The 27,480-nt window shown below is 45.8% G+C and overlaps 1 protein-coding gene across 1 annotated transcript in view; it reads left to right on the top strand.

Moving 5' to 3' along the window:
* The window catches only part of LOC147667190 (uncharacterized), an 87,202-nt gene extending 61,605 nt beyond the window's left edge, over positions 1-25,597 (top strand). Inside the window, exons 3-4 of the mRNA XM_086948862.1 lie at positions 15,038-15,114; positions 24,131-25,597. Coding sequence (XP_086804988.1) covers positions 24,415-25,371 — 957 coding nt within the window. The 5' untranslated portion in view covers positions 15,038-15,114; positions 24,131-24,414 and the 3' untranslated portion in view covers positions 25,372-25,597. The remainder of the gene's footprint in view (positions 1-15,037; positions 15,115-24,130) is intronic.
* Positions 25,598-27,480: the final 1,883 nt, after the last annotated feature.

The following is a 27,480-nucleotide window of genomic DNA, read 5'->3' as shown; positions in this document are numbered from 1 at the left end:
CATATACCAAAAATACATGCATCACACACAAACTGTGTGAGGGAAATGTCACTGCCGCCCCACGAAACCCCCACTGCGCTGAGGAAAGTGCCAGCCCCCCCCCCCCCCCCTGAACAATACACAAGAAGCACCTGTACAACTGGAGGTGCAGCAGGGGAGGGGGAGGCTGTGTCGACAATACAGCACATCATGAAGCATTTTTGTTTTGTGTCCCACTCTGGAACAGACGATTAACAACAGGTTTCAACGCCTAGAGATCAGAGAAACTGTAGAGAGCGCTTGTCAAAGTATAGACATTATACTTTGCCTGTTTCTGCCAATCTCAGTGCTTGTTCATCCCCACCTCTTTCTATCTGTTCTTCTGTGTGTAGATTCACTCCTGTTTTCACTTTAAACATTCCATGAAAGCATTCAGGCCTCTCCCACCCTTGTGCTTTCCTGTGCTATTGAACTAGGTTGGCGCAAAAAGAGTAGCTACATTCATTTCAGAGGCAGCCCTTAGGATATGGGAGGTGGGGATCCTTCTGGGGGTCCCCTATTACCTCAAGGATACATTATCTGAGATATGAGTCTCAGGGCCCCTCCCCATATTCTGTAGGGGCCGTCATGTTTTTGTGTTATGCAAATGATTCATATATATCTGTATATGTCCATCCCTGTATATTCGTTACTGTGGGTCCAAGGTGTACCTGTGGGTCAGTACACATCTATTGCGTGTAGCCCCGTGTCTGTCTATGAGTATCTCTGTCTGCCTGTCCGAGCACATCTCTATGCTTGCCTGTCTTTGGTATCTTTGTCTGCCAATCATGATTACTTGGTACTGTGAGTTACATTCTGGAAGCTGGGTGTATTTTTGCACACATGCTATGACTGGGCTGAATCTTGTTCTTGAAGTCTTAGGGTTGGGTTTGCGTTTCCTATTACTAGTGATGTTAGCTGCTGGGGACGTCTCAGAACTTACATTGTGCGAATGACGAACTGTTTTCAGGCAGGACGGTGCAGCCTGGAAGCCACGAGTCATATATAGAATGTGAAAACGGCTACTTCAATGAGAAAGGTGCAATCTGTAGGTAAACATTCCCCTGGCAATGTGCCATTCAGAATAATTTAAAACCACAGCCTCACTAAGCATCCGCCTTCCCCTCCTGTAATAAGCAATAAACATAACCTTGTAAAACAAAAAAAACTTGAATCACGCCAAACCTACATTCATCCAAACATCACTACATTTAGGACTTTAATATCGCCATCCAGCTGCCACAGCCATGAAAGCTGCATTTCAAACTACTGACATTTATCTTATCTCTGAACGTGTTGTGATCTGCGGTTTAGCAGGCTCGGTAGTCACAGATGCCTATTTCCGAGCAGTTGGTTGTTGTTTTCCACCAGTGTTCTGCCGGCGCTCGGGTCTTGTGGATGAGCCCAAACGCGCTGTGTTCTAGGGGGTAGTTTAGGAAAGGCGATCAGTGTGCATTTTCACCCGTGGCATGTCAATGTCGCAGTGTAGTTAGCTTTACTCGAACTGTGAAGATGCAGCTCTGCTGATAACCCTGATCCCGTCCTGTGCCACGCCCTAATTTCCAGACACAAGCATGAAAGACGTAAGAAGCGGCGTATACACATTTTTAGAACACTTTTTAAGGCTATTCTGTTTTGCACGAGCCCTCAGCAGTTGCATCAGAGATCCATGACAAAAGATTCCTGCATGTACCCTTGGTACAAGCTGGGGTGCGTCATTATTTTCGGAGGCGGGAGGGGGACGAAAGAGCGAGATGTCGCACCCTCTTGAGATAGCTTCACTGGGGATATGGTTCATCTCTCAGCGCCCCTGCACCCCCACTCTGACTATGGGGGGAATCGCCCGGCCCCCACAGAGCAGCAGAGTCTCTCGCGCTGCTGCAGACACTCTTTTTAAAAAAAAAAAATTAAACTCTGGTACGATGTCTGCAAGGTCCGCAGGCCGCCAGCGAAGGCTTGCCAGGCCGCCAGCGGCCCGCGGGCCGTGCTATGAGTACCCCTGCACTAGATCAAGGGTAATTAAAGATATAGAGGTTGATCTAGAGTACTTTGTAAAGGAACTGGGGGGAGTATATAGTTATTTTGGGGGGTGATTTTAATTGCGAAATTTGTGATACTTTAGTGGGAGAACAAAGTGGCTTTAGTGACAGTTTTTGGGATCGAATTCCACATTTTCAACATGATCCATATGGGGGAAGCAATAAACAATATTATTTTAAAATGTATTTTAGGTAATTTTGGAACCAGAAAACTCAGAGGGTGAAACTGCTGTTTCTACTTACGTAGGCGAGAGAGGCTCATTGAATATTGATCATCTTATTATATCAGCAAAGTGTAAAGTTCTAGTGGAAAGGGGAGCGTGGCTAGCAAGCCACGATGGCGGACGGAGGCAGCTAGAGCTCCGCTGCCGCCTGGGGATTGCCACCCTGCAGAGCGTTTCTGGCGGGCCCCGGACCACACCAGTGAAGGGGACCTTGTAGCGCTGTACCCCCGGAGCCTCTTGGAAGGGCTGGGAGACTCGGGAAGCCGCGGAGCGCCGACTGCAAACTTGGGCCTGCTGCGACCTTCCTCCCGGACGAAGCCGGGGGCTAGAGTACGGGGCGAGCCCGGACTGTCCCGGGCCAACGAGACCGGAAGTGCCGGAGCCTGGGCCCGAGGCGACGCGACGCACGCCGGTGCACAAGCACCCGAGTGAGGTGCGACGGGGGCTGTGGATATGCCCCGAGGGGTCCTCCGCCTGAAGAAGGGCAATGCCGTCGTGAGGCGAACCTGCCGGACCGAGGCAGCCGAGGGCAGCCGGCCTGGGAGAGGGGCTGGATCCTGGAGCCTGGGTACCCGGAGCGCGGCCCTGAGGATGGAGGCCTGGAGGTAGGGGGTGAGGAGGGCGACACCTGGGGGGAGAGATCCCCCGCTGCCCCCCTCTTCTTCTTTACCCCTCCCTCCTCCCCCACCTGCTAAAGCGGCGCTGCAGAAGGATGGCCACAAGAGGGGGATGCTGACCCCGAATTGAGCCGGGACGGCGTGAAAGCGCTGGAAGAGGCACTGGGGTCTCCTGGTCCCCATATCCCCCCACACCCACCGAGGGGGCACCCTGCTGGCTCGTGAACCGGGGACACACTTGAACACTGCCTAGATGGCACGCACGAGACCCGAGGACAACGAGGGGAGCGGCTGTGTGGTCTTGGACACGAGGGACTAACGCAGGAGTGCTGTGGAGGGTCTCTGCGGGACGTACTGCGCATTATCGCAAAAGGAGATTGCGGAGTGGTGTGAGGGGGTGCGGGGTGCCTTGGACTGCCTTGAACATGGTCCGGAAAGGGGCGAGAGCGTTAGAGGACCGAGATGGCCCGCCTGCGACGCAGCACAATCAGGACACTGACGCAGGAGAGGCTTTATCGGGGGTGGCGGAGTTGAACCCCACGGAGGGGCAAAACGTGAACAAACTGGACCTGATCCTAAAAGAGATCAGAGACTCCAGGTCAGCAATGGAGTCACAACTGGGAGCTCTTACAACCAACCTCTCCTTGCTCAAAGCAGATCATTCAAAATTGGCTGACAAGGTCAAGGATCAAGGAGTGGCGATAACGGATATAACCCAGACGGTGGCGGCTAATACTAATTCCATCCAGCAACTGCGACAACAGGTTGCCTCCTTGATGGACCCGGTGTAGGATACAGAAGGTCGTAATCAACGCAATAACATCCGCGTATTTGGCCTTCCGGAGCGCTGCGAGGGGTCCCACGCGGCGGACTTCATGGAACAATGGTTCCGCGATCACATCACTGCGGCGGGCCTGTCGCCACTTTTTTGTGTGGAGAGAGCGCACAGCATCCCCACTGGGAGGCCCAAACCAGGTGGTCCGCCGCGCCCCCTGATTGTTCGGATACTTAACTATTGGGACAGGGATGTCCTTTTGCGAAAGGCGAGGGAGAAGTCTCTTATAGAATATGAGAGCCGCCGCGTCTCTCTGTACCCGGACTATACCAATGTGGTACAAAAACAACGTTCTTCATACCTAGAGGTCAAGAAAAGACTCCAAAAGGTTAAACTGTGCTATGCGTTACTGTTCCCGGCTTGACTAAAGGTTGTGTACGACAAAAAGACACACTTCTTTGAAAGTCCCGCTGATGTGGAGGAGTGGCTTGAGGTGATGGGCATAGAAGGTAGCCAGGAGGCCACTCAGGACATGTCTGGTGGCCGATCCCGGAATTACTCGGGACGCACTGATGGAGATTCTCTTAGCCTAGGGAAGAGTTCCGGACGACGTAGGCCCTCGCGGGAGCAGCAGAAAGAAGACCAGCTGGAAGCCGTTGCTTTGGTGGGCAACTTCAGAGAGGAGCGGGAGAAAATTAACACGGACGACAGCACGCTCCACTCGGTTGAGCCAGCTGCGTCCGGATGGACAACTTCAATGCATAGGACAGTGCTTGGCCACTCCCCCCGCCCCCCTATGGCGTATGCACCAATACTTGATTCGTTTTGTTTAGAATTTTCTTGTTAGGCTCAGTGATGTTCTTAGGCTGCGCCAAGTTAGTTTTGTTCTTGGGTGGGAAGGGATACGTCTCCTGGTTATTTTTAACATTTTGCGTCAGGAAGGAAACGGTAACACTCAGAACACACTCTGGGAACGGCTATGGCTGACACAATTGGGAAATATAAGCTGGCCACCTGGAACGTGCGTGGGCTTGGGGCCATACAAACGAGACACAGGATCCATGCATTTTTACTGCGACACCATGCACAGATCACATTCCTGCAGGAGTCTCACTTAACGGTATCTGAAATACACATGCTGAGAAAGAGATGGAGGGGCACTATATACTCTACTTCTTACTCCGCCTTTTCCAGGGGGGGGCGACCATTTGGGTGCGCCATGGAACACCCTTTATAGAAATAGAAAGGAAAGTGGACGACCAGGGGAGATATATTTTGGTGAAAGGCACACTGGATGGTACGCTTCTGGTTCTTGGCAGTATTTACTCCCTGAACTTCGATCAGGGCGAATTCCTTACTAAGGTAGGGCGGGCATTGTCAGACTGGGTGGGCATCTCCTGGGTTCTGGGGGGAGACTGGAAATTGGTGTTAGACGTAGGCTTGGATAGGTCGCACCCACCTCTCCAGATGGCTGGGATAACTAAACTGGCTGAGACGTTTCAGACATGGGCTGCAGGGTGGGTGCTAGTGGATACCTGGCACGCACTAAATCCGACCCACCAAGAGTACTCTTATTACTCTCCAGTACACGACTTACACAGCGCATTGACAGATTTATGTGCTCTAGTTCTCTACTGTCTAAGATCGGTACATCAGAATACCTGGCTAAAACCTTCTCCGACCACAGACCACTGACACTGGACCTTCTCTGGGGTAGGGTGCCATCACCGGTGCCCACCTGGAGACTTAATCCGATGCTGCTGGAAGATGCCCCCTTCCGCGCATCCCTTTCTGGTACTTTGGATACTTATTTTAGGGATAACTGGGACACCGCGACGTCCAATTTGATAGTGTGGGATGCCATGAAGGTAGTCATACGAGGTGCTGCTATTGGACAGTTGGTGGGAGCACGACAGGAAATCCAGGTAAGGTAGAAAGCCGCCTGAAGACATTAGAAAGGGAGGCGAGCTTAGACCCGGGACGGAAAGGGGAACTACAAGCGGGGAATATAGAACACGCGGAACTGTTAGAAACGTTGAGGACCATATATCATAAAGAATACTTACGCCGTCAACAACCCGAAGCAGATAGGTTGGGCGCCCTGCTGGCCCGCCTGGTCCGAGATAGTCCTGACCCCCCGGTAATCACACAGATCCGTAACAGGTCGGGTGACATAGTGTCCACGCAGTCTGAGATTAATAAGGCATTCCATGACCATTTGCAGGCATTATACGCTCCCTTCCCCGCAGAGGATCCGGGTGCAATCGTGGAATTCCTGCAGGAATTGCCCTTCCCAGCCCTGTCTCGGGACGTGCAGAAGGAAGTTGACGGCCCCATCGCGCAACAGGAAATTAGACTGGCTATCCGGTCCCTCAACCGTAATAAAACGCCTGGCATGGATGGGCTCCCAGTAAAGTTTTACCAGACATATTCGGAAACACTGGTGCCCATCCTCGAGAAGGTATATAGGACGTCATTTGCGGAAGGTCATCTACCCGTCTCGACGATGCAAGCTCTGGTCACATCCATACCTAAACCTGGCAGAGATACGCTCGAACTGACTAACTATAGGCCTCTCTCGATGTTATCTACAGAGTACAAGATACTCAGTAAGGTCATTGCTCTAAGGGTACAGCCCCATCTCGCCGCCCTTATACACCCAGACCAATGTGGCTTCCTCCCGGCAGGAGTACGTCCCAGAATACGCGGAGACTCCACGCCCTCATGGCTGCCACACCGCAAGATCTTCCCCAGGCTGGCTGTATTGCGCTGGACCTCAGGCAGGCATTTGACTCTTTGTCATGGCCATTCATGTTTGAGGTATTGCGGCCCTTCGGCTTCCCGGAGTCCCTGTTGAAATGGGTGCGTCTGTTCTACACGGACCCTACTGCCCGGGCACGCACTGGTCGGTACATTTCAGACAGCTACCTGGTATACAGAGGAACCCGGCAGGGTTGCCCCCTATCGCCCATCCTATTTGTGCTAACTCTGGAACCCCTGGCAATAGCCCTTCGGGCTCGTGAAGACAGGATGGGTATTACCATTGGTGGGACACACAGTCTAATATCAATATATGCAGACGACATCCTACCGTACTTCTGTGATCTGGAAGAGGATCACTCGGCCATAGCCGACACCTTTACACAATTTGAGGCCATATCTGGCTTAGCTATTCACCCCGAAAAGTCTACCGGCTTTTATTTCAGGGAATCGCAACACCCCCCTCTCATCCAATTTGGACGATACCAGTTCCCAATAGCCTAGACCACGTTCAAATATTTGGGCATTCAAGTCCATAGAACGCCTGAAGACCAAATTGAGGGCAATATTAGAAGGGCTATTAATAGCCTTCGCAGTAGTGTGGGGTTTTGGACGTCTCTGCCCCTGTCCGTCATGGGTAGGATCGCCGTCTCAAAGATGGTCATGCTTCCCCGCATGCTCTATTATTTTGTTAACCTGCCGGTCATCCTACTGCAGCAAATATTTAACACGTTGAATACGATTTTGATACGTCTCCGTCCGGGCCCCCAAACGAGAGTTATCAGCCTCCGAAAACTCCAACTAAGCACTAGATTGGGTGGTCTGGGAGTGCCGGACCTGCGTGGATACTATTATGCCAGTCAGCTCCAATGGCTGACGCGATGGGTGACGGGTAGAAATCTGCACGAGATTAACTTTACAACAGCCAGAATGGCGAGCGGGGAGTTACACTATCTGTTACTGCCTAAGACCAGGATTCCTCAGGATTGCCACCCTCTCCTGAGCACGGCCCTGTTGTGCTGGAAAAAGGCATTGGCATACACTTCTACGACCACGCCCGTCGCAACGAATGTTCCCCTGTTAGGCATTCCAACGCTGCACGGACGCATTAACCAACGTAGGCTATTGCCCTGGACGGAAGCTGGGGTGGAAGACATAGGGGCCTTTTTTGGGGACGACACATTGCTAGATCTCGACTCCTTCCTGCAAACCACTGGGGCCCCACAAGGTTTATTCCTTCAACATGCCGCTGTATCACACTACATAAGACACACATGGGCCCTACAGCGGGATAAACCTATACAACATGAACTGGTTCACCTACTCTATTATATGGGGACAGGAGGCCACCTGGTCAGATGGCTTTACACCGCGATAAGGGAACATGTAGCCACCTCACTCAACACACTTAGAGATGCATGGTCACTGGACACGGGGGAGGTTTTAACGGATAGGGCCTGTAAAGTTATCCTTGAACACCCCAGGAAAGTATCCAGGAATGTTAAATTTAAATTTATCCAGGTCATGGTGTTGCATAGGGCGTACCTTGCGCGGATATTGGCGGGGAAGTCTGCAACACACTGCGTACAGTCACCGCCTTGCCGGTGCTAGAGAATGCACTATATTGTTTAGTGGGGCATCGTAAACTTCCCAAACACCATAAGGCCCAATTGAGATTCTTAGATCTGGCTCTACTGAAAGCAATCAGAGCTTTAACAATGAGATGGAAATCTCCCAGACCCCCTGGACTAACAGTGTGGCACTCTGATTTGCTGAAATGGGATAGGGCAGAAGGAGCAGCCTTGCAAAGAGAGGAGCAAAGAGGGCTGCGAAAATACCCAATTGCACAAGATTGGGAACGTATGCTACTAGAAGAGATGGAACTAGGACCATCGCAAGTAGATGGGTCGTAAATGGCTGGCTTGGTTACGAGTGCGGCGAATGAGATGCGAGAGCATAGGATCCCAGAGCCACACAGGGTGGAACCACATAGACTCTGCATGTTCTTTTTTTAAGTCACTTGAGAATTAAGTAATGAGATGTTATCCTCTAGATTGGATGCACCAGGAGACATGGGGGTGGGGGAGGAGGGGCGGGTTAAGGGCTTGAGTAATTATGGTCAGTCCTGAATGACTTGTGCATACTATGATGTGCTGCATAATGATGTTAAACAAATTGATGATTTCCTGCACATAGTATACAAATGCACTTAAGTTTCTGTTTTTCTACCTCTTAAGAAACTGTACTTGTTCAGTTACCAGCATTTAGCCTGTTGGGATATGTTGGGGGCGAAAAATGAAAATGGATTGTATGTTGTAGTCAAAGGCAATGATAAGATGTAAATTATAATATGCAGCCGCAAATAAAGAGTTAAAAAAAAAAAAGATCTGGTGGAAAAAATTATAATTAGTGAAAATTTACTTGGTGACCATCAGCCACTAATATTGGCACTGAGACTTGGCCTTGCCCATCAACAAAGAGGTAAGACCACAAATACAGATATAAAACTCCAAGGAAACAATGGAGTATCCATTAAATGGTTAGGAGTAGATCCAACCATTTCTTTGGAAAACGTAAAAGGGAAAAATCAAAAGGATATTGATATCTGTATGAAAAGCTCCTCTACAGATTTGCTCATTATAAATGCCTGCTATAATATCACTACCGAAATAGCGAGTGATTTATCCCTAAAAATAAAAAAAATAAAAAGATATGTGACAATAACCCCAGATGGTTCAATAGAGAATGCACTGGCTACACAGGGATCTAAAAACAGCTCTCAAACTTAAACCGAGAGACTGTGTAAAAATAAGTACCCTTAGGAAAGAGTATAAAAAAATTTCAAAACAAAGGAAAAGTGAAGGATGCTTGGGCGAGTTTGATTCAGGCCACAGAAACTAGAAATGCAACATTGTTTTTTAAAGATAATTCAACTTTGAAAATTGAAATTGCGGTACCCCCACAAGATTGGATAACACATTTTGTGTCTATTTTTAATTCAGGTGCTGTTTGCGTTACTATAACACAAAATAGCAATTTTATATTAGTTGAACCTGCAAATTCCCTGCCAATTACATCGGCGGAAATTAAAACCGCCCTCCTAAAAAGTGCCAGCGGGAAAGCTGCAGGACCTGATGGGGTACCTATTGATGTTTTTAAAAGTTACATGGACTTTTGGACCCCTATTTTGTTAAATGTTCTCAACGCAGCTATAGGAGGAGTCCTACCTGCATCATGGTCACAAAGTATTATCGTACCCATTTTTAAAAAGGGCAATAGAGGGAAGGCAAACTGCTACCGCCCCATATCTCTTCTGGACTCAACCTCCAAGTTAATGGGAAAAATCCTCCTGGGGAGGTTAGAAGAATGGGCTAAGGAGAATAACATCCTCTCAGAAGCCCAGTTTGGGTTCAGACGAGGTATTGGAATTCTTAGAACTGTTTTTATTTATTTATTTATTTATTAAAGAGTTTTGATTAGCGCGAACAAGACCCGTGGGTATCAGAGCGCTTAACAACGAGGTAGGTTACACATTGACAGTCAAATATCAATTCTAAAAACAAACAGATATAAGGTAAAAGACGCTATGGCTGTAAGGGGTGCCTAAATAAATATATTCCAAACACATGTGCAATTAGTAATAAAAGGTGAGAAAGGCCTAGTTTATAACACGATCCATCTCAGTAGATAAGGTGGGCCTTGCGAGACCCCAATTGCATTAGGACAAGGGGTTGAGAATGCTTGGTTAACCCGGACTCGTTGAGTTCTGTAGCTTAGGAATGGGTTGAACCATCTCAGCACACTACATCACATTACATCGAGGTAGGTTACACATTGACAGTCAGATATCAATTCTAACACCAACAGATATAAGGTAAAAGAAGCTGTGGCTATAAGGGGTGCCTAAATAAATATATTCCAAACACATGTGCAATTAGTAATAAAAGGTGAGAAAGGCCTAGCTTATAACACGATCCATATCAGTAGATAGGTGAGGTAGAGGTTATATAGTTTGGCTATGAAAACAGCTATTGAGATTGCTTGATTAACCCGGAATCGTTGAGTTCTGTTGCTTAGGAACAAATTGAACCATCTCACACATTACATCACATAACATCAAGGTAGGTTACACATTGGCAGTCAAATATCAATTCTAAAAACCAACAGATATAAGTGGAAGAAGCTGTGGCTATAAGGGTACCTAACTAGGTATATTCCAAACACATGTGCAATTAGTAATAAAAGGTGATAAGGCCTAGCTTATAACACGATCCATATCAGTAGATAAGGTGAGGTAGAGGTTATATAGTTTGGCTATGAAAACAGCAGTTGGTTCAACACAGGACTGTGGTATCGATCAGGGTACAGCCGAGGCTTGTGAGTGGAGTCAGTCTCTTGACAATGTTAGTATTCATGAAGAGGGACCACTCTTCAGCTGATAAAGTCGTTCATACCAGCGATCCGTCGGCTTCCCTATGCAAGGTATTTACTCATCATATGGCTTTTCAATTCCCTTTTGAATGTTGCAATATTTTGAATCTTCCTAATGCTTGGAGGGAGTGAGTTACAAACTCTGGGGGCAGCTCCAGAGAATGCTCGATCATAGGTCTTTTTCTTTCGAAAAAAGGCCGGCCTCAACAGCAGCTCCTTGGCGCTTCTCGTTGGTCTGTTTCCTCCCGATAGCTTTATTTTCTTGCTTAGGTATCCTGGCGTGTTATAGTGCACCGCTTTGTGAGTAATACATGCTGTCTTCATTTGAATTCTGGCCTCATAAGGTAGCCAGTTTAGTGCTTTCAGGTGAGGAGATATATGATCAAATTTCCTCGATCCAGTGATAAGTCTTGCCGCAGCGTTGAGACAGGCTTTTAGCGGTGCTGTGGATGTTTTCGGTAGGCCAGTTAATGTAGAGCAACCATATTCGATCCTGGATATGACTAGGGACTGTATAGCCAATTTTAAGTCTGCCTCTGAGATGAATGGTTTTAATTTTCTTAAGTAGCTCAGATGGAAGCGGGCACTTTTCGCCATTGAATTAATGTGGGCTTTCATGTCGAGGTTCTCATCTAATATGATTCCTAATGATTTAGCTGAGTTGACTAGGGTTGGTGTGCAGTTAAGCGCAGTCACCAATTTGGTCCATTCCTTTACTTCCGGGTGGCTCCTTGGAGGTGCAATTAGCACAAATTCAGTTTTCTGGGCATTTAATTTCAGATGATTCGTCGTTAACCATTGCATAGCCATCTTTAGTGTCTTATTCATTAGATCTATGTCGTCAAGGGAGGCGATCTTTAAGTATATTTGCGTGTCATCAGCATACATGTGGTAGGATATCGTTGATTTCCGAAGAATGTCTGTAAGAGGTTCGACATATAAGTTGAATAGATCTGGGGATAGTGTTGAGCCTTGCGGGACCCCAATTGCATTAGGACAAGGGGTTGAAATTGCTTGGTTAACCCGGAATCGTTGGGTTCTGTTGCTTAGGAACGAATTGAACCATCTCAGCACATTACCGGCCAATCCCATCCTGTCCTGTAGCCTGGACAGTAGTGTTTCGTGGTTTACCGTGTCAAAAGCAAATGACAGGTCTAGGAGAATCAATAGGCATGCTTGATTTTGGTCTAGGGCTTGTAGCGCGTCATCAACAATGTGCAGGATCGCTGTTTCTGTGCTGTGCCCTGCTCTGAACCCTGATTGGCATTCGTCTAGTAGGGAGAACTTGGTGATGTGTTGCTTCAATTGGCTCTGCATGCATTTCTCAATTAGTTTGGCCAGTAAAGGGATGTTGGTTACTGGTCGATAGTTATTCGGATCTGATGCGTCCGCTGTCGGTTTTTTGATTATTGGCACTACTTGTCCTGTTTTTAGGCAATCAGGGAGGATCCCTTATGTAAGTGAAGCGTTTGTTATATTGGTCCAGATTGGAACCACAATGTGGCTGATTTCTCTTACACATTTTGCAGGTAAAGGGTCTTGATAGTGGTTGTTTGGTCTGATTTCTGACAGTGTTTTGGCGATCTTGACCTGGTCATATAATTCAAATGTGTCCCAGTTTGCTTCATTTTTTGTCTTATTACTCTCTGTTGTCACACAGGCCTCGCTCCTCGGCAAAGTTTGGGTCGGGAGGATAACCGCGGCGTTTGAGAGCTCTACCTCTAGCGATTTCCTTTTAATAGGAAAATATACACTGGCTAAGGAGGGGGCAATAGATCTTTGCTTCGTAGACCTCACAAGTGCGTTTGACGTCTTCATACTAAGGGCAGTTAGGAAAAGAAAAGAATTAGCACATTTAGATGTGTTATTATATGAGAAACCCGATGAGAGTAATTAGCTGCATTATAAACGAGTGCAGCGATCACATTTTTAGACTAATTTTAGTCACCTTGTATAGTGGTTTGAATATGTAGTTTTGCACATTATACATTTGTTTCCACAAAGTCTATTTTATCCTGAATATATTGTATTTTGGTGTAAGAGAAGATGTAAAACTAGACACAAATTATTTTAATTAATTTGTATAATATACATTTTTAGCATTTTCCTTTTTTTTAATACATTGTGCACTGATTTGCTCTTAAAATACGATATATCTATTGCTGCATTTAATAATGTTTTATGGAATGTCTTGTGAAGTATGTATATTGCTATAAAATTATTGTATGCTTGTAGTCCTCCCCTGACTCTTAAACATGCTTTGATGAATGATTCCTTCATATTTCCACAAAAATCAACTGGAAATGATACAAAATTTTAAATGTGTCTATTGTACCCTTGAGCTTTCTTGTTTCTGTTTTTATAAGTATGCTTTTATGGTTGTATAAGTTACACATAATAAAGCTGTTTTGACTACACCTTTAATCACTGCACTTTTAAAGCGGTGGCCCTAACATGGGCAACTCACCATACTTGTTAGCCCAGTACTTTCAGACACTCTGCATACATTCAAAGTGAAACTGGGGGTTTAGTCATGATGTACTAAAGTAAATTCCAGGGAGAGCTTTAGGGTAGCCTCCCCTCTGGTACAAGGTAAACACGTCCTGCACACTGCTACTATAGTCAGCAGCATCCGACTGATTATGTAATGTAATTGTAATGGTTTGCTTGCAGGCAGAGTAATCAACCACATTAAAAGTTGGACCCATTTGAGTGTACACAATAGACCCTGGTACTCTGCTGGTGAGCACTTTTACTGACCAGGGCACAAGTCAGTCAAGAACACTGTATCTAGGACTTGCCACCCCAGAGTGTGACATACCACCGTCAGGATTTATTCCACAAGCCCAGTATTTGTCACATTTGTCTGCACTCTGCAGAACGGCTTGCACAAGACTGTAAAAGGATTGCCAAAGTTTGCTGACCACCAGTGAATACAATGACTAGATTGCAAGTATAAGACAGCTTCACTAGACCAGTGAGGTGGTGGCTTTGGGCAGCACTTTTTATAAAGTTTACTTCAGAGTGAACTCATGATTAAGTGGCACATGTTTTGATAAGGTCTCCTGAATCTTGAAATCAGTATTCCAGAACATTCTATATTCAGCGGTGATGATCTCATGCCTTTACACACTTGCCAGGGGCACAAGAACAATTCCTCTTGAAACACTCGCACCAATTTGCAGTGACATTTCCATGGGAGCATTCCCACCAATAATTTGCAGTGATGTCTTTTTGTTTATCCTTCCAGAATCATGTTATCTACTTGCTCTAAGCCTGAGCTGTGTGACCTTTTCACTGTTTTTCTCAGTGGAAAACAGCATTATCAAAACTCAGATGTGTGCTCTACAAATGAAGCCACAATTATGAGTCACAGGTGCAGCAAAAAGTTTTGGGAACTTTAAATGCAGGTCCTGTGATAATGCTCTATACCATCTGGTTCAGTGTTGTCATCACTGTCCATGTTGCAGTGAACGTTCAAGATAGTTTGTATAAACTCCATTGTATTGTCTGGCATTGCTGCTGGTCGTCATTGTGTGGGTTCAGCGCCATCACTGTGTGAACAGCTGCAGTGACAACGTAGCACCCAGCCAGGTCCATACCTTGTTGACCATGCTAGGTGCTCATACTTCGTAATACACAATGCTGATGGCAAAGTGGGAGGGAGGGGTGAATTGCGATGAGATAGAAGGATTGTTCTCTGCTGCCGCTGTGGGTCTCTGAAGCATTTCTTTTACTTGGTGGCGCTTTCTAAAACAAGGAAAGAGGACACTGTAAGCAGTTACCTGTAACAGACATGCAAATTGTACACTACAACCAAATCATACACATCTCAGCGCCTTACTATTAAATTAGCAAAATGTGCTGCATTTCCAATGATTGAAGGTTAAATAAATTATTTCTCAAAACAGTTACTCCCAGGTGGCCTTTAAGGACCAAATTGTTCCTTCACACCCGATCTTGTGCATCTCCGGTTGTTCGATCCACAATCTATTCAAATGACAGCAAAGTGAAGAACAAATACGGTTCACTTTGCTCCTGTTGCTGCTGCACAGATATGAACTGTTTATTTGCGCTTGAGTTCACTCCTCGTGATTCAATGCCGTTGTCTTGCATGTGCGTGTATTTTAGTTAGCTCTAACCTTTTTTGTTTGTTTTTCTTATTTCATGCAGGGTTTCAAGACAGGACATTAGAAAATAAACACTTGAAGAATAAGACCTGAAAACAGAGTTCTGGAGGTCCAAAGCAGGTAAGCTGGTGTTCGATGCAGACCTGGAGCAGGCGCAGAAACTCCCTCTCACATTGGTAGAGGAAATCAAAGGCCTGATCATACCTTGGGTATGGTTAAAATACAACTGCACCCAAGGTGCTGCCTAATGTTTTGCAGGTTTGGAAATGTCACCGTAGTCTTGTGAGACTGCAGGACTGGGCCATCAAAAACCAGAAGCAGTGCACTGGCTGAGGTGGCCACACTACCAAGGAGAGTCTGTGGCTACGGAAGCCAGCTGTGATGACCAGGAGAGCCTATCACAGGCAGAATAGGACTTCCAGGACGCCTCAGAGCTGAGGTTTTGGGGGTTTGACACGTAAAGGACTACAGGCCAGGTAATCCCTTACAGCACCCCCCAAGACCACCCCACGTGGGGTCTTTACTAGGTTTTGGGTATAGAGTTGACAGACTAGCTGTGGTTGGAGATACATGTGTTATTCGTTCTCAAAACCTTTCCTCTGTTCTAGTGAACCTCCTAATGCAAGCAACCTTTTAATGCCCTTAATAGGACCAGCCTGGGAAATAGGACGGATTTCCTCAACCTAGAGTTAGCAGCACTCCTGTTTCAGTTGACGAGCATGGCCATGAACTTCCATTAATTAATTCTATTAATGGTCCCCTCGTAATTAAGGGGCAATTTGTAATGAGGGCTTTAGTCTTTTAGAATCTAGAATGGCGCTCGCTCCATATTGTACTTGACCATCGATTCTATAGGTGGTGGCGAAGGTGTGGGTGAACTATACTTATTGTAAGGCTTGAGCCAGGAGACATTAAAAGCCAGAGGAACTGGCAAACCACAAGGCAAGCCCAACTTGGCAGCCTCTGGACTGACTAATTGCAGAATAGAGAAGAAGGCCTACAGAATGAGGCTGAAGTTTATAACAATACAGACTCTTAGTTGACAAGGTTACTAAGTTGTCATTCGGTTATAATGGAATTAACTCTGAATGTGCTGTACCAGGGGATGAGCAGAGGGTGGAGACAGCAACCTCCGCAACTTTCTCTGGGGTGGGACTCGGTGCCCCAGAACTCATTGCTGCTCAGGAGGAGGAGGAGGGGGTGTGCCCGGCGGTACCCAGGCCAAGGGGGGGTCCGTCTGCGGATGAACGAAGCTGGGCTGGACCAGCCCTCTTGGCCCCACCATTGGGAAGTTTCTGCAACCATTTGAGAGCCGAGGCAGCTAATAGAGATACAGACGTACATGAGATGGCACTGCTCTTGGTCGTGCGTACAATCTTAAATTGCGTTGTTTTGGCCTGCAGCCCATCCCCTAATGCAAACTTTTAGAAGGAAAAGTAGGCTCTGTGCGCCGAGGGCAGTGCCCTACTGATATTGAAGCTATGGGTAGGTGTTATCTGTTTCTATTGGTGAGGTAGTATGCAAAGCTGCATTCTCTGAAGACTGTGGATAATCTGGCTAGCGCTAAGTGGTTTAATTCCTCTCATCTCTAAGGTCACTGTGCGCTAGCCTTCGTGGGCAGTAGTGGTCACTGCAGCAATCACAGCAGAGTTCAGGCCACAGTGTGCCGTGTGAGTAGATGATGAGCGCCTTCACAAGCATCAGGCTGGGCAGCAATCTCTTGAGACCTGCCTACTACAGGTGGCACATTTCATCTGAGGTGTTTGTGGCAACACATGCAACCCCAACCGTTTGGACAGTCATAGGTGAGTTGGGTCCCAAGTAAGTAAGTTCATCAAGAAAAGGTGTTGGACTTTGTCTTTGTGGCATCTCTGGGGGCAGAAGGCGCGGCATCAAACAGGCTGGGAATCGTGAGTGCTGTAACAGGATCTCTGGAGCACTATTAAGGAAAGGGCGGAGTAAGGATTGAGGTGACCCCATAAACGCTTCTGATATAATCTTTTCCTATGTGTAAAGCACCAATATTATTAGTAGCCCAGGATGATTTGCATTGAACATAAGTAGCTCTTATTACTGAAAAGGTTGGAGACCCCTGCATTACCACATTCGCAGAGCTGTTAGATCACTCCGTTTATATGTAATGTAAACAAGGTCAGACCAACATAGTCCTGGTGAACCCCACACCCAATATTAATCCGGTCTGTCTGTTCACCCCTCTGCCCCACCTAACACAAGCAAAGTTATCAGGCTAACAGCGTATTATCGGTTTCAACATATTCGTTGGCATTCACATATTCCTTAACACCTTCCAGAGCTTTGGTTGGAGAACAAAGTTAAAAGTGGCCATTAAATCTACAAATACAACGTATAAATGATCCCATTTCAGTATAAGACTTTTCCAAAGCAATAAAATAAACCAGGAAACCTTGTCCATGTTACTATTATGTAATCTAAACCGCGCCTGAAGATGGGATAGGACCTGGAACTCACGAGCTCGTACGTCTCAGTGAAGTCTGTGTTGTACCAAATAGTCATCCATTAACCCTATTATGGGAGATTCTACATTTCATTGTGAAGCTTTGATTGTAAATGTTAATTAGTTTAAGGTAAAGACCAGGACCAGTAGTAGAGGAGAGGAGATGCCCCAAAAGATCGAAAGAGCATTGTTTCCAAAGTCTGGATTTTACAAGCTAGACATGATTTTAGCCAAAAGGCCAAACCTTCAGATGAATCAGCAGAGGCTGATGGTCTCGAATCAATGCTGTAGTTTTCATAACTTGATCTATAAACTCATGATATAATGCCCAGGTTTCTTGAAAAGCACATATGTGGATATCGTCAATGAAGGCACCCCATATCAATCATCAAGTTCGATCTTCAATTCCCACACATTCCATGACCACAGCCGCAGACTATGAGCATCAGCTTAGTGCTGCTGCAACTAAACCATATTGTTCACCAGATCTGGAGTCTCTAGGGTGTTTAAAATTTGGTCCTTCATTAAGGTACCTATCAACTTCCCACAATTGGAATTTGTAGATGCCTGATCTAGGTGTGTCTTGAGTGAGTTGTGGCAGATGCAGGATAAAAACAAACCCTTTGATTCGAATCGAGCAGCTCGTACCAACCGACAGATGCCAGTGCTGCTTCTAGGTAAGTAGCTGATTTATGCTTTCTGGGCTGTGTAAACCAGGCCTGACTGGCCTACTGAGCACCGGACATTTCCTAGGTGGGCTGTCAAGGTGGGGACTGGTTGAAGACCCATAGGGCCGTTTTCAGGTCCTGTGATCTGCGTTGCACTGCGCTGCAGTGCTCGCGTAGGCGTTAGTCCTTTAGTCCGGGGTTCAGAAATGAACCCTGGAATCGCACACGCTTGTGCGTGTGTTTTCTGTTTTGGGGTCTGTAATTGGGCTTTGAGTGCGTGTTTTGTTTCAAGAGAGCACGCAATAGGCCAAAGGCGGGCGCATTGCTCCGCCCACGGCCTATTGGTGTCTTTTAAGCGCACCAAAGCCCATATGTTTTCAATTATCGTGCCCAGACACAGGCGCGATAATTGAAAACATAGGCCTAGCAGTGGCGTGTGTGCACCACTCACAGGCGTGTTCTTCTTATTTTATTTTTTATTTACAATAGCGATAACGTGAGCAATCTCATTCAGTGGCACTTTTTTTTATCCCACTTAAAGCCCAACTTCTGGGACTGTTTGTGAATTGAAAAACAAAGCTCTCCTGTCCACCCAGGAGGACAGGTCCATCTCCCACGCCTGTGTTTGTTATTCATGGATGGATCATGGGGTCAGGGTCCCCAATGCTGAGTGCTCCACAGAGACCATTCTCAGTGCCTAGAAGTGGACATCGCATGTGCAGAGGTGCCAGGGCCGGACGGGGGCCAGCAACCAGCCCTGGGGTTGGGGACAGCCCCGACACTGTGAAAACATGGGGCTTAACCCAGGGCTGTGCCCTCTGACCTGGGACGTACCTCAGGCCACGCCCACTTGAGACATCTCAGAAGCTTCATCTACTACCATCCTCTGGGCCCGGGTCCTCGAGTCTGAACTGGATCATTTACCCCCCCCCAGGGCCCTGAGCAAGCATCGCAATAGAAGAATGACTCACGCTCCACAGCAGGGGGCGCTGTCCCAATACTGGGGTGGGAGCAGGGGGCACCTATGGGACCCACCACCACCCGTCTCTTCACCTGTGACTTGTCCTCCTGTAGCGCCGTGAAGCACACTGCGCTGCAGGGCAGCTGGACCCTTTGCTTTGCTGCACCTATCCCTTCTCGTGGATCTTGACCTCTGACCCCCCGACCTCAGGAATAACTTGCTTCCTGAGATATTTAAGGTTTTTACCGTTCCTCCGCTCGGCCTCAGTACAATGAAGCATGGGGTCGGCCCTGCACTGCAGTGATCTGCACACAGCTCCGGTGTGGCTCCTGCTATGGAAGCGCTGTGATATCGACTGGGGCGTGTCCTACACTGTATAACATACGTTAATACATATCTTTACAGCAGACACGTTAACCCACTGTTCTATCTCACCCAAGGCCCCCCTGCTCTCCCCAGAAGGAGCTGAGGCACTGTTGGGGTCTGGTGGTTTCACAAGGGCAGACAGGACACTGATCTCTGCCGCAAGCACTCTAACCCACTGATCTATCTCGCCTGCTCTCCCCAGAAGGAGCCGAGGCCCTGCCGGGATCGGGTGGTTTCACAAGGGCAGACAGTACACTGATCCCTGCCGCTGGCACTTCAACCCACTGAGCTATCTCGCCCAAGGCCTCCCTGCTCTCCCCAGAAGGAGCTGGGGCCTCCGAGGCCCTGCCAGGTCTGGTGGTTTCACCAGGGAAGGCCGGTCACTGAGCTCTGCAGCAGGCACGTTAACCCACTGTGCTATCTCACCCAAGGCCTCCTCAGCCCTGTCGGGGTCTGGTGGTTTCACCAGGGCAGACCGGTCACTGATCTCTGCCGCAGGCATGTTAACCCACTGAGCTATCTTAGCACAAGCCACAGGGCAGCGGATTAGAGAAGGGGAGGGGGGCACTCGGAGAGCCACTTCTGGGGGCCCCTGGCAGCACGTGCCATGCCTCACTCAGTGTCCAGAAGGCAGAAGGGTGGGGGAACTCAGAGGAGTCCCCACCCCCACAGACCTGCAAGGGGCCAAGCACTTAGGGCGTGCCCTCTGACCCCACTCAACACAACTCACTCAAGACAGGGGAGGGGTGGGGGCACCTGTAGGAGTCTTCGAAAGCCCCCCACCAACCCCCGTACTGAGGGAGGGCACTGAACCCCTGGAGTCCCCTAAGTGTGCCCTCTGCCCCAGTCATCACAGGTCACATGGTGTCGGCCTTGTCCGTGGTGGCCTTTGCTGTGATGGGAGCAGTGTGTGTGTGTGTGTGTGTGTGTGGGGGGGGGGGTGATACCCCGCCCACGCACACCCAGCGCACTCATTCAGGTTACACACGTCCCGGCTCATAGAACAGGCTCAAGGTTTCAGAGGCCTGTCAATTACCATACTGATGCATTCTGGGAATTGTAGGCTTCTCCAGTCAGTCTAAGGCTTTTATTCGGCTGGGGCCATAAAAAGATTTTTTTTAAAACACATCGAAACAACAAAATATACAAATTCAAAGGCTCAACAAACCTAAAGAAAAGGCAAGAAACGTACATCTATCAAAAGTACAAATACATTACACATAGCTTTATCGCATTTCGTCATAACAAAAAAAAAAGCATGTGAAAAAATAGAAACAGTAAAAAGAAGAAGAACAAGAACTGCCAAGTAATACAAAACTAAAGGATCATAAGCTCTCCAATGTCTAAACATGTTTGGCACTTCTTATCCTAAGAGCTATTGGACATAACTAACAACAGATAAACTGCGCATCGAGGCGCTATAGGTATTGGTAAGTTGATTCATCAGATCTGTGGCCGGATGAACCCAAACAGGACGTTAAACCTCACGCCTCGGACTGATATGAAAGACACAAAAAAACATAAAAGGTGCAAGAGATCACATGGACAGCATGTAAGGAAGAAAAGCAGGTACCCTGCTGGGGAACGCTGCCAGAAAGGGCGAAGTGTCAAATGTGAAACGGGTTTGATAAAATCTATGTTCATGGTTTGGGTGTGGCTTAGTGGACTAACGGCCCACTGTGAGGGCCTGTGTTTGACCTCGTGGTCACAGGTTCAAATCCTGGCGGGTCTATTCGGCCTTTCATCCTTCTGAGGTCGATAAAATGAGTTCCTTGGGTAAAAATAAGCGTCTGTTATTCAGCGCCAAGATACCCTTCTGGGTAAACATGCTCTTTACAAATACACGTTATGTTATGTTATCCATAATAGATAGGGTTCAATCCATTCTTCAGGTTTAATCTGGAGGTATGGGCATACCGAATTTGTAATCGAGGCCTTCACTAATCTCTTTGAACTGTAATTGATCTCATTCGGGAAGTGAAACAAATTTCAGGTGTCAAGATGGGGGAAAAGTCTCTGAACCTAAAGTAACCAGGGATGGAGCCCTTTCCATCTCACCCCATACAGTCATTGAGAACTGGTCTGGGTAATGTAGTATGGGGAGACAGACATCTTAAGCCATCAAAGAAGGGGAGCAACCCTCACTGCATCCTCCAAAAAAAGGGACCCCAGTTCCATAAAGACCAGGGGGGCAGGTAGCAGCAATCTGCACAAACCTCTCTTTTCTCTGGTTTTCAGTTTCCCGGATGGTGTATCCCACACGCCAGCTCTGAATGCACCCAGGGAAAGTTACCTGCTTGTATACACAGGATTTCATTCTTTTCTAGGATTATGGCAGAGGTTACTTCAGAATCTAAAACTGGCCTCAACTGTCCCGGCCACTTTCCGAGATCTCTTGGTCAAGAATTTGTCCCAGCTCATATTTTCATCCGATAAAATGCCAAGGTAGTTAGGGTCCTGGACATTAGACATTGGGGTTGCACCTACATTTTGGTTTCTGCAAGTCATACTATATGATTTTTGGTGATTAACTTTCAATCTAAGATCCTCCCTAAATTCATCAAAAGAATCGAGCAGCAATTGCAAACACATTTGCGGTGCTGGCGAGTAAAAATGCGTCATCCGTGTAGAGTAGCCAGCTCCCTACCATTGCAAGATCCGTTCCTTTTTTGGCCAGCACTGAATCCAATGAATTGATATAACAAGCATTTGCAATGCAACAGGTCTCGCATTTATGTGAGTTTGAGCTATTGGCATTGTAAAAGAAAATGCTTTTTATTTATGTTTTGGTTTTTGAAACATAATACAAAGTATTGTCATTTACAATTCCAATAGATTAAACTTGCGTAAATGCGAGACCTATTGCTTTACCAATGCTTGTTGTTACTGAGAATTTTTGCTGCATAGCAGCAATATCGGCCCGCTGCAATGAAAGCAAAAAGCAGCACAAATCTTTCCACTAGCCCAAGATTACCCCACCACCACCACAGGGCTGAGATCCGTGCAAAGGCCGATTTCGGTTACCAGTCCGGCCCTGTGTGTAAAACCATGTTGTATTATCAATAAGAGACATGCTTTTTGATTATTGCACTGAGATAATTAAGCATTATGTTCATTGCAGTTTGTTTCTGATTATATAACTTATACAAATTTAAATAAATCTTGAACATGGTTAATATATCACAATTTTGACAGCTATAGCAACATCTCATGAAAGATACCTGGAGAAAAATAGTATGCAGATATATATATATTAGCTGATTATATGCCAAAACGTGCCAAGTTGATTAATAACCAACCGGACCCCACAACAACACTGAAGGAAAAATGGGTGGCTGAGGTTGGAGCTATGGACGAGACGGAATGGCAAGCGACGCTGGCATCGCCTAGAGAGGTGGTAATCCTTGCCCGATTGCGGCTTGTCCAGCTTAAAGTCCTACATCGCTCATATCTCACTAGACACACGCTTCACAAAATGGGAAGAGCACAACATCCGTTTTGCCTAAGGGGCTGTGGTAGTGAGGGCTCCTGCTTTCATACGATCTGGGATTGTCCAGTACTAACTGACTTCTGGCGCAAGATCCTCCATACAGTGTCACAGACTCTAAATGTTTTCATGTTGCCTGAACCTCGAAGAGACCTCCTCAATGTTTGGGAGCCCAACGACCTATAGAGATATGGGCAAATATGGGCAACGCTCGGCATCATGGTGGCTAAACGCAATGTGGCGCAGAAATGGGGATCAGCGGATTTGCCCTCATTGGAGGCTTGGTGTAGAGACATGGACATTACCATGATCGCTGAAAGAACTGTGTATGTTAATCGCAAACGCCCCCGAAAATTTACTAAAATATGGACTGCCTGGAATATTTACAGGGGAGATCTCTGTGATCCTATACCTGTATCTGAAGATGAAAGCTCAGATGAAGGATCTGACGAAGAACGTTGAGACGGAATGGGTCATGTATGAAGGGGTCTATTTTTTGATAAAGGAGGGAGGGGAGGGTAACGATGATCTGTTTTGCTCGGCTGACCTGCTACTCATTGTAACTCAAATATTCATAACTGCACAATGTCTTTCCGATGTCTGTTCTCATCTTAATAAACAGTTTTAAAAAAAACATGTTTTTGTCAATATTGAGAAAGGGGGACGCCTTCCCATCCACTTAGAACCCCTTCCCGTTTATGAATGGTTTACCACCTCCTGTGAGGAGGTGATAAAAGAATAATATTTTGCAAAAAGCATTTGGTCGCTAATCATTAATACATACCAATCCGATTCAGTAAATAGACAAGACTTGCTAAACAGGCCCTTTCCAAATGCCAAATGTTTTTTGCCTGCAAACCTAAATTGTAATTCGGTAATGTTACTGAATTGCAATTTTGGTTTGATTGTAAAACAGATACCTTTTTGCAATCGTAAATGACACGATTCTGAGCATTGGACCCTTTGCGGCTTCAAAAAGGCTTTGTTCAACTGACCCAAGTTATTTTCCTCCACAGACTTTCAGAGCACCTCTGCCCCAGTGCACCTGTCAGGAAAGAAACTAACTAAATCCCAGCATGTGCACACAATATCTTTATAGAACACAAGATCAGATCTTAAATATTTGTGTTTTATTGTACATGCAGAAAGCTAACAGAGAAATTATTTTATTCCAACAGGTATTCCAGCTTCCGCAGAACCTGATACAGTGACGCCTGTATTGAATCACCTGAAGAATGGTACTGCTAAAAATGTAATGAAAAACATGTGAAGGTGCACCAGACACCACACTGGAAGGCACATGTGGTTGAAAACGAATCAGGAACTGAGGAATGAGAAGTTAACAGAATGTGGGAAAAGGTTCCATACAAAGGATTATCTCTTAATCCATGAAAGAATCCACACAGGCGAGAAACCCTTTCATTGCACTGAGTGAGCTAGAAGATTTTGTCATAGAAGTGACATGAAGAAACATTTAAGAAAACACACAGATGAAAAACCAATTCGAGACAATAAATATAAGACAAAAAACACAGTCCATAAAAGAACGTCTGTGGGTGAGAAGATACATGTTTGCAGCGAATGTGGGAAAGGATTTAGGCGTGAGATGGACCTCACCATCCATTTAAGAGTGCATACAGGGGAGAAACCTTATCAGTGCCCTGAATGTAAGAAAAGCTTTACTCAGAAAGGAGGTCTTATTACCCATGAGAGAACTCACACAGGCGAGAAACCTTATCAGTGCTCAGAATGTAGCAAACGTTTTAATTCTAGTGTTATACTTAAAATTCATGAGAGAATACATACAGGTGAAAAACCATTTAGCTGCAGTGAATGTGGTAAAAGTTACAGTCAACGGGGGGATCTACTTAGGCACAAAACTATACATACAGGAAGAGAAAAAATCCATCACTGTACAAAATGCGGGAAAAGCTTTTCTGACAAACGCTATCTCATTCAACATGTAAAAACCCACACAGAGGAGAAACCATGCCAGTGCAGTGAATGTGGAAAAAGATTCCGTGATCATGCTTCTCTAACCAAACATGAGCGAACGCATACAGGTGAGAAACCTTATCAGTGCGCTGAATGTGGAAAAGGCTTTAGTATAGTAGGAAATCTTAATGTCCACATGCGTTCCCATAATGGACAAAAGCCTTATCAATGCACTGAATGTGGCAAATGTTTCAGGCGTATGCACCATCTTACTAGTCATAAAAGAACACATACAGGGGAAAAACCTTATCAATGCACTGAATGTGAAAAATGCTTTAGTCATCAGGGAGATCTTAGGAAACATGAGGGAATACATTCTGTAGAAAAACATTACAAGTGTACGGTATGTGAAAAAGGATTTAGTCAGAAAAGATTTCTTACTTCTCATGAAAGACAGCATTTGGAAAGCATACCAAAGATATGAATTACAATGAGCTAGAATAGCGGTTCTTAACCTTGACTTCTGTGGGCCTCCACTGAATCTTTACTGGAATCCAGGACTGTCACTGTGTCATTACTGGAAGCCAAGGACCACCACTGTAAGCAATTTATATAATTTGCATGTAACAAGCATATACTAAAATGCTAAAATAGTTAAATATTTAGTTTATTTCACAATCTTACATAAAAAGGAATTTCATATTTTAAAATGTGCTTATTTATTTGTATATACTTTATTCATTTCAATTTGTTAATTTGAAAGTTAGTTAAATTTGTAATACAATTGTGAACCACCTCAGTGGGCCATGCAGACCCCCAGGAGTCCTCGAACTACAGGTTAAGAACCAGTTTATTATGAAAAACTGAACATTGAATTATTCTTATATTGGAGAGCATTATCTTCAAGAATCAAGATTGTGTTGCTACACATTTGTATAGAAACTGTCGCATAACTCTAAGGCAATAACCCAGTAGTAAGAATTGTATGTCGGAACTGGAGACTCGGATTATGTTTAACTTTCTTCCTTTATTTTATCAAATATTGGAATTGTATATTGGAAAAAAAGAGAGTAATACTGGTAAATTTCTACAATAATGTACAGACAGACAAAATTGGGGGAATTCTAGAAAATGTGTTAAATGCTTTGAAAAGTGTGCAAAGTGAAGGCGAAGAGGACACCTTGATTGTTTGGGGGGGTTTCAATATTACTTTGTGCGTTAGGAATGGAATAGATGTATGTGGTATAATGACTGAAAGCGAAGAAAGTAAATCACATTTCTTACATTCATGTTATGGGAATAGTTTAACTGAAATGATGTGTGGTCTTGATCTCGGTTTTACAAACAAGATAAGCCTTATCCCAGTACCCTTTAAAAGTACCGTTAACGGAAGAGGCTGTCATACAACAATAGACTACATTTTAATTTCTGCTAACTTAGCCTCAAAGGTGAGGAAATTTGACACACATGATATCCTCCTGAGCGGCCACTATCCCCTGAGTATCTCCCTGAAACTATCAACATTTCAAACAGAGCACAACCACAAAATTGTCCACCCCTCCCAACATATGGATATAAGTAGAAAAAATGGTTATGCCTTGAAATGGTTGTTTGGCTGATCTACTAGAAATGACCCGGAAAATCATGGTAAATAGCAATCAAGCCATGGGAGTTATTTTAAGTGAAACCACAACACATGAAACAGGCCTTCCAACAAGTTACAAGATCAATTAATGACAACCTATGGGTATCAAAGTCTAGTCTCACAAAAAGCCCAAAAGTTGGTTTGATTCGAACTGCACAAAGCCATATTCTGCTCTAAAAGAAATATCACATAGCTCCCCCAGAGATCAGACGGCACTAAAAGAGGCCAGAAAGGCTTATAATAAAGCGATTAAAGAACGCAAAAGGATGTTAAAAGAAGAGCTATGGCAGACCCTCCACGATACCATTGAGTCCAAGGATGGGGCTGGTTTCTGGCGGGCTTTTAGGGCACCCCTCTTGGAATCAGGGGACATCCCCACTATTGAAATAGCAATCACGGAAGTGTAGTGGGTGAAGCACTATTCGGAAATGTGTAATTATAATAGTGAAGTCAATGCCATAGACATGCCAAATCAGGAAGGGGAAGAAAGAATACCAATACGTCAGATAATCAAGAACAAGCTCCGAATTACTTTGGATGAAGTAAATAGGGCGATTATGGCAAGTAAGGAGGCAAGGCACCCGACCCGAAGGGATCCCACTAGACCTATACAAAAGTAACCTAGAACTATGGGGCCCAATACTTACACAAGTAATAACGGCCATAGCTCCTTTAAACATATAGAGACACGGTCGGAATCCATTCTAGTCCCCATTTTTAAAAAGGGGAATAGACAAGATCCATTTGTTACCAACCAATAATCCTGCTAGACTCCTCAGCGAAAATAGCGGGGTGGGTAGTCTTAGAGAGACTACAAGAGTGGGCTGAGAATATAGATTCCACAAGGGACTAGGAACAGTTGAACAAAGCCTTAATTTAAGCATTTGTATTGGTAAATATTCTTACCTAAAAAAAGGAAGGCAATTCCTAGCGATCGTTGACTTAAGC

The sequence above is a fragment of the Lissotriton vulgaris genome, unplaced genomic scaffold, assembly GCF_964263255.1.
Source record: "Lissotriton vulgaris unplaced genomic scaffold, aLisVul1.2 SCAFFOLD_627, whole genome shotgun sequence".
NCBI classification, from domain to species: Eukaryota; Metazoa; Chordata; class Amphibia; order Caudata; family Salamandridae; genus Lissotriton; species Lissotriton vulgaris.
Note: the sequence above shows the minus strand (reverse complement) of the source record. Positions and strands in the feature narration are given on the sequence as shown.